Source organism: Orycteropus afer, unplaced genomic scaffold (assembly GCF_000298275.1).
Source record: "Orycteropus afer afer isolate SDZICR_OR568_19922 unplaced genomic scaffold, OryAfe1.0 scaffold00393, whole genome shotgun sequence".
Taxonomy (NCBI): Eukaryota; Metazoa; Chordata; class Mammalia; order Tubulidentata; family Orycteropodidae; genus Orycteropus; species Orycteropus afer.
Genome location: NW_006921980.1, coordinates 1,113,205 through 1,121,843, shown reverse-complemented (window position 1 = coordinate 1,121,843; position 8,639 = coordinate 1,113,205). Strand labels below are relative to the sequence as shown.

The following is an 8,639-nucleotide window of genomic DNA, read 5'->3' as shown; positions in this document are numbered from 1 at the left end:
GGCCTGAGTTTCCTCTCCTCACCTAATCCCTTCGGCTGATTGCTCTTCTCTCTGGCTTCCTGGCTTTTAATTCCCTTTCTCCTGCTCTTCCGGCCTGCTGCTTTGGGCGTCCCTGAGTTGTCTCTCCTCACCTGTATCCCTCGGGCTGACTGCTCTTCTGTCTTTTTGGGTATAGTGTATCATCTCCTCAGTCACACTTTCTATTTCACCTCTTGGGGCTCGCTTGGACTTGACTTTAGTTATGGGTCTCGTAGCAACAATGGGTGTTTGAGGCAGTTTCTGAGAGCATTCAGGAATGTCTTTCATGGGCCCTGCCTCAAACAATGACCGCCAAACTCTTTGGGACACAGTAAAAGGAGTGATCACAGGACAATTTATAGCAATAAATGCACACATCAAAAAAACAAGAGTGAGCCAAAATCAACACATTAACCCAACATCTCCAACAATGAGAAAAAGAGCAGCAAAGAAAGCCTTAGTCACCAGAAGAAAGGAATAATAAAGATTCAAGCAGAAATCAATGAAACAGAAAACAAAGACGATAGGAAAAAAACAACAAGACTAGAAGTTGGTTTTTTGAAAAGATTAATAAAATTGACAAACCACTGGCAAATTTAACAAAGGAAAAGAGGGAGAGACTACAGATAACATGAATAAGACACAAAATGGGTGACATCACAACAGAACCAAGTGAAATAAAAAGCATATCAGGATACTATGAAGAACTGTACTCCAATAAATTTGAAAATCTATAAGAAATGGAAAGATTTCTAGAAATACACCACTTACCTAAACTAACACAGACTGAGGTGAAAAAGTTGAACAGATCCATAACAAAAGAAGAAATTGAAAACGTCATAAAAATATTACCAACAAAAAAAAGTCCTGGCCCAGACGGTTTCACTGGAGAATTCTACCAAACATTCAGAGAAGAACTGAGAACTGATACCAATTCTACTCAAACTATTCCAAAACATAGAAAAGGATGGAATCCTCTCAAATTAATTTTATGAAGCAAGTATAACCTTGATACCAAAACCAGGCAAAGACATCACTCAAAAGGAAAACAACAGACCAATAGCCCTCATGAATATACATGCATAAATCTTCAACAAAATCCTAGCCAACAGACTCCAACAACATATCCAAAATACAATACATTATGCCCAAGTGAGGTTCATATCAGGTATGCAAGGGTAGTTTAACATTAGAAAAACGATCAATGTCATCCATCACATAAATAAAAGAAAAGAACATGATCATATCAATCAATGCAGAAAAGGCATTTGATAAAATCCATTCCTGACCAAAATTCTCAGCAAAAAAGGAATAGAAGGGACATTTCTCAACATAATAAAGGGCATCTATGCAAAACCAACAGCTAACATTATTCCCAATGGTGAGATACTGAAACCATCCCTCTAGCGAACAGGAACCAGACAAGGATGCCCTCTATCACCACTTCTATTCAACACTGTATTGGAAGTTCTAACCAGGGCAATAAGGTAAGAAAGGAAAATCAAAGGTATCCAAATTGGTAAGGAAGAAGTCAAACTATCCCTATTTGCTGATGATATGATCCTCTGCCTAGAAAACCCAAGAGACTCAGTAAAAAATGTACTGGAACTAAATGAGAGATTTAGCATCATGGCAGGATCCAAGATCAACATCCAAAAATCAGTTGGATTCCTCTACCCCAGCAAAGAGATTGCTGAAAAAGAAATAAGGAAATCAATACTATTTACAATAGCTACCTAACAAATAAAATACATGAGAATAAATCTTAGTAAGGACACAAAAGACCTGTACAAAGAAAATTATAAAAGACTATTTCAAAAACTATAAGAAATCTACATAAAAGGAACATACCATGCTTGTGGATAAGAACACTGTGAAAATGTCAGTTTTACCCAAAGCAATCTATACATTCAACGCAATCCCAATCTAGATCCTATCAACATTCTTTGTTGGCTTCCAGCCAAATAAAAGACAGGCATATGAGCTGAACATTTACATTAGGTAGATACACTCCTTGGAGAGCTTGATCATGGTAGAATAGAAGGGCTGTGCATGCGCAGGGAGACAGCTTGGGGGGCTGGAGTGCATGGGAGGGAAGGACACAGGGAAGAGGTGGCTATGGGGAGGAAGTGGGAGGGGAGCTGTTGCACTGTGGGAAATTTTGGTCAATGTCATGAGACAAAGTGTATGTGAGCTGCTGTATGGAAAGTGAATTTGCTCTATAAACTTTCACCCAAATCACAATTAAAAAAAAAAAAAGAGAGAGACTTTAGAGACAATTCCATTTTTATACAGGAGCCTGTTACATGATAAAAGTGGTACCATATATCAATTGGGAGCTCTGGTAGCATAGTGGCTAAGGCACTTGACTGCTCACCAGATGGCTGGCGGTTCAAACCCATCAGCCACTCCTCGGAAGGAAGGTTGGGCAATCCTACTTCCGTAGTGATACTGCCTCGGAAACCCAAGGAGGGGTCGCTATGAGTCAGGGCTGACTCGAGGGCACCTAACAACAACAACAACATATATCAATTGGAAATGGATGAATTAGCTTTTAAGTGGCTTACTATATGGAGAAAAATAAAGCTGGATCCCTAGGTGAACACCATATATAAAGGTAAACTAGATGCAAAAGGTAAGACCTAAATCTGAAAGAAAAAACCAATATAAAGTATCTTTGATGCCTAGACACTCTAAACTGCAAATCATAATGTGAAAAGCTGACACATTTGACTACATCAAAAATAAGGATTTGAAGTTACTACATGGCAAATTATGAGATGGACTGACACAGTGGCTGCAACAATGGACTCAAATATATCAATGATTATGAAGATGGCACAGGACTGGGCAGTGTTCTATTACACATAGGGTGGCTAAGAGTAGACCTGAACTGATGGCACCTAATACGACAAATTGGGAGAAGATGTTTACAATATGTAAATAAATAAGGGAATAATATTTAAGCTACATATGGAATTACTTCTAATCAACAAGGAAAAGATAGGAAATCCCCTCAAAAAAAGGACAAAAATTATGAACAGCTAACTTACAGAGGAAATATAAATGGCTGACAAATATACGTAGAGATGTTCAAACTCATTAGGTTGAGAAATAAATATTGAAACAATAATTAGATCTCAGTTGAAACTCACGAGACTTGCCAAAGTTGGAACTCTTGGATGGTGCTAAGGATTGGAGGGCTGTAAGGACCCAGGAGTCATCAGACACAGCTGGTTAGAGTGAGTACTGGTACAGCCCTTCTGGAAAGTAGTACGGATGAGTTTGTGCAAAAGTACAAAAAGTAAGTACGTGACTAGCAATCTTGCTCCAAGTTAAGTGTGCCAGAGAAATTCTTTCAAGTCCTTAAGGGAATATATGTACTTGTGGGCACTAGGGTGTGGCTAGTGCTAGTGGCATTGGAGGAACTGGTCAGCCCATCACCAGGGGAATGGGTAAGGACAATGCAGTGGATGTACATTCTAAGATACAAAGCTACTCTTAGAAGCAGAAACTAGACATACATGGATGAGTATAGGGCTAAGGGGAAAAGTAAGTAACAGAATGAGATCTACAGTACAGTACCACTTAGGTAAATGAAAACTCATGTGCTCAAGAGGATGCACATTTTAGAAGGACAAATATAAATAAAAGGTAAATACTTTAGAATGCTGGTCCAAGGGAAAGAGGATGGGAGGAAGGAAGGGAGATAAAGGGAAATAAGAAAATAAAACAAGCATTCTGTACACTTATTAATTATCATATGCTCAAAACTGAGGAATGACATTGACTCAACCTTCTGCATCTGAGGCCCAAAGGGGGAAAAAAATTTTTGAAGTGGAAAAAAAGAAAAAAAATCTATCACAATTCTATCAGTGCTGGATTATACCAAAAACCTAAAAGTATGCAGGATTGCGTTAGCTGCAGGGTTTTGGCACTGTCAAAGCAAGCTGGAAAGCTGGTGACCCTTGTTAGTCATGGCAAGACATTTAGTACTACTGTCACTTGCCAAACTTGGCAGACAGACAGCTATAGCTGTAAATAGCAAGTTGTGCCTAAGGCTCTAGGTATGTGGCTGTAAGTGTTCCTTGTTTTTAGCAAGGTGTTATAAAAAAGGGAAGAACAGAGGCAAAATTAGCTAGTTTGCAAAGAAATATAGAAAGTCCAAAGATATGGGGAGCCTCACAGGGATAGAAAAGCCAACTGCTTCAGACTCCGAAATATGTAAGATAAGGCTAAACACTGGGTAATGAAAACCCCAAATAAAGCATCACTGAGAGAATGATAGAGCAAAGAAACAAAGCAATAAAGTAGGTAAAAAAACTATGTTTAGTAAAGAACTTTGGCCACTGATACACAGCATAAATGGAAATAAATGGACCAGAGGCTACAATCAAGGGAAGTGTATTATCAGAGAAACCATGAGTTTAGCCTGACAAATATCTGTGACTGTGATTCCTAATACAACTGGCCAGGTTGCCAGATTTATACCAGCAGAAGCCAACAGTACAAGTTGAACAACCTCTGAAGAGGATGTACTCCCTGGCAGTCTATTTTCAATGTGGCCACAAAGCATGATGGCCTTTCAGAAGCCAAAGTTAAGGCCATGGTGGTCAGTTGCGGAAGAATATCCTTCAGAAGGAAGAACCAGAGTAGCCAGATGTGTTACAACAGCCCACCATTAAAGAGGGGGAGCCTCACAGATCCTAGCCAAAGGATATAATAACTACCACAAACCAGTGATCCTGGTGCTTCCCCTTCCACTCTTTTCCAAACAGGAATTTATACTGTAGTTATTGTCTTTCCTGTTCTACTGTTTTACAGAGCTGTGCCAGGTTAACAGGAGAAAAAACAACTGGCTGTCTAGTTTATAGGTCAATGGACTTAAAATCAAATCTGGCTCAGATGGAGAGTACTGAGATGGGGACTTTGAGGAGGTCATAATGACTGGATGGACTTCAAAGTATCTCCTGTGGAAAGGAGAAGATGCAACTGGATATTTGGTACCCACAGACGCAGACTGTGGTAGAGACAACTGTCTGTCTACCACCATTTCCTCTTCCTTACGTCTGGTTTATAGCCCAGAAGAGATGGTATTTGCAGGTTCCCTGTGCACCCAAGTATGGCCAAGTTGATGAAACCCTCACTGGTGGAATTGAATGGAAGTGACGTGAGCAACTTCTGTCTCACTGCCTAAGAGGAACCCTTGGCTCTGGACTTTTCTCCCTTCTTTCACTGTCACCAGGGGTGGTGACAACTAGTGTGGCCTTGAAAGCTGAAATGAGTGCCAGCATGGGCCCCTGAATGATGGTGGGGAGCAAAATCACTAGTCTGAAATGCTCCTCTTAGAACTACAACTGACCCTTGAGTAACACAGGTTTGAACTGTGCTGGTCCAGTTATGTGTGGATTTTTCTCAATGATTGGTACTGTAGAATCCAAGAAGCTGGACTATATGAAGAAGAACGTGGCATCACGATTGGAGGAAGGCTCATTAACAACCTGAGATATGCAGATGACACAACTTTGCTTGCTGAAAATGAGGATGACTTGAAGCACTTACTGACGAATATTAAACAGTACAGTCTGCAGTATGGATTACTTTTCAATATAAAAAAAACAAAAATCCTCACACCTGGACCAATAAGCAGCATCATGATAAATGGAGAAAAGATTGAAGTTGTCAAAGACTTCATATTACTTGGTTCTATAGTCAATGACAATGGAAGCAGCAGTCAAGACATCAGATGACATATTACATTGGGCAAATCTGTTGCAAAAGAGCTTTTTCAAGTGCCAAAGAGTCTTTTCTTGAAGACTAAGATGTGCCTAACCCAAGCCATGGTGTTTTTAATTGCCTCATATGCATGTGAGAACTGGACAATGAATAAAGAAGACAGAAGAAGAGTTAATGCTTTTGAATTGTGGTGTTGGTGAAGAATGCTAAAAGTACCATAGACTGCTAAAAGAACTAACAAATCTGTCCTGGAAGAAGCTGGAATGCTCCTTGGAAATGAGAATGGCTAGGCTTTGTCTCACCTACTTTGGTCATGTTGTCAGAAGGGGCCATTCTCTGGAGAAAGATGTCATTCTTGGTAAAGTGGAGGGTCAACAAAAGAGGGGAAGGCCCTCAACAAGATGGACTGACACGGTGGCTGCAGCAATGGGCTCAGGTACAGTAGCGATCATGAGGCTGGCACAGAACCAGGCAGTGTTTTGTTCTGTTGTACATATGGCCATTATGAGTCGGAGATGACTTGATGGGACATAACAACAACAACAACAGAAATCTTTTTAGAGAAATGAAAAAGCAGAAAGTCAGCAGAAATGACAGTATTTCTGTAAAGTTACACTGAGTGTGCCTGCCTCTCTTGCTTTTCTTTCTATCTCCTCCACCTCTTCCACCTTTGCCACCCCTGAGACAGCAGGAACAACCTCTCCTCTTCCTCAATGTGAAGACAACGAGGACGAAGAACTCTGTGATGATCCACTTATACTTAATGAATAGTAAATAATCATCAAGCTGTATAATTAATAAACTTATCTGTTTTATGTGTATGAATGTCTTCATGTGATAATCTAATAATAGTATGGCAAGAACTGTGTTCACTAACTGTTTATGTTATCAGTAAGGCTTCCAGTCAACAGTTTTTGGGGAGTCAAAAGTTGTAAGTAGATTTTCAACAGTGTGGGAGGTTGGTGCCCCTAAACACCATGTTCTTCAAGGGTCAACTGTATTATATGACAGAAAAACAACTTCTGCATTTTTAAGTTATTTTAGGGTCTGCTAAATTATTATAGCAAGTTTAGTATCCTCTAACTAACCCACATTAACATTACATCTGTATACTAACCCAAAACAGAAGAAAACATGAAAAAATTCAAATAGATAATTTGTTAGGAGGGTGAAATTATTTTTCTCCTTTTCTCTTTTGTTTTACTTTAATTTCCAATTTTGCCATTAATAGTACTGAGTATAGACTAATTAAAAAAAAAAAAAAAAAAAAAAAAGGCCCAAACAACCTAGTTTATTAGCACTGTCTGCCCTCACATTATCTTTGATATAATACTATGGGAAGTGAGAGTGAAACCACATCTATGGAAGATGGAGTGTGACTGTTTTGGTGATAAAATAGAAAATAGAGCTTAAAAAAAAAAAGAAAAATAAAAGTGTTGAGAAGCCACAGAAAGGTGCAATAGCTTCTGGGCAAGAAATCTTTACAATAGTTAGATCCTGTCCTTCCAGCTCTGGCATGACTGATATTTTTTCTTTCTGGGCTAGAAGCCCTTGACATAGGAGAGGCATACTGCTAGCTGGGTGGGCTGGAAGATTCAGTAAGATGAAGTTAATGGCAAAGTTTGAAAAAACTAAATTATATCTTTAATTCACTTCTATATTTCTTGTGGTAAACAGTCACTGATCTAACAGGAAACAGATAGCAAGGAGACAGATAAGGGCTGGGGTTTAGATTCAGAAGACATGGTTCAACTTTCAGTTCCATTGCTTATTAGCAGTGCAACCAAAGGCATGTTACTCAACCACTGGATTTTGTGTTATTACACATATTTTTTCCCATTTAATAAACATTCTCAGGGATCACAGTGAGGACCAAATATAACAAATGAAGTAACATGTCACAAGGTCATGCATCTGGTCTGACCCAAATAAAGACCTCAAAATATGTATGTTCTCTCATTCTGCAGGAAGAAGGATGTAAGACTGAAAGGCAACATGGGACAAACAGCAGGTGTGAGATGGACACACAGTCGACTCCTACCTGAACCTTGTGAAACATCTGTAAGTTAATTGCTTTGACTTCTTCCAGCTGCTGGCGAAGGGCAACTAGAGTGTCCTGTTTCTCGTGGGTGTCCTTTTCCAGTAACTTCATTGCAATTTCCATTTCAGTTTTCATTCCAATTTGTAACTCCAATTCTTTTTCTAGTTCCTTGACAGAATATGTACAGGAAAATGTTATTAAAGTACGTCACAGAAAAGTATTTAACTGAGATTGCATCTTAGGCAATGCCTAAAATATAAACTGAAGCCAGAACCGATTAGGAAGGCTTAGAAAAGTCTGTCTGAGAGTAATTGGATTAAGTGTTTTCCTTTTATAATTAAAACTGGTTCTGAATGAAGCCAACAGAAAGCTGGTAATCTGCAACATGAGCCTAGAGTTCTAGCAACCGTATTTTCTAAACCTCCAAAGCAGAATGCACAGTCTAAAAGAATATCTGTCTTGCATTGGACTGCTGGAAACAATTTGGATTTCAGATGGATTGCTAATTTATGGAGACAAAGGTGCAACCACCACTTTGGAACAGGCTCTCTCTTGGATAACTGAGGATACATGCTCTCCACATCCAGAGACTAAGAGTGACTAAACACAGGCTCTTTTTTTTTTTCTTAGGTGGACAACTTTGGACTTGCTATGAGTGTCAGCAGGTTTAAGCATAATATATGAAAAGTATTAATCATCCAGGTACATAGTAGAGCTGACAGGGGACAAGGTTGTAGTCACTTGGCCATAGCCAGCTGTGTTGGATTGGGTTCTCTAGAGAAACACAAAAACCAGCAAAGTGTATATATATATTTAGAGACAGAGAGAGAGAGAGAGAGAGAGA

The 8,639-nt window shown here is 39.2% G+C and overlaps 1 protein-coding gene across 1 annotated transcript in view; it reads right to left on the bottom strand.

Annotated features, from left to right (window-relative positions):
• Nucleotides 1–8,639, bottom strand: part of RUFY1 (RUN and FYVE domain containing 1) — a 123,046-nt gene that overhangs the window by 31,902 nt on the left and 82,505 nt on the right. The window contains exon 11 of the mRNA XM_007953410.2: nt 7,796–7,963. Coding sequence (XP_007951601.2) covers nt 7,796–7,963 — 168 coding nt within the window. The remainder of the gene's footprint in view (nt 1–7,795; nt 7,964–8,639) is intronic.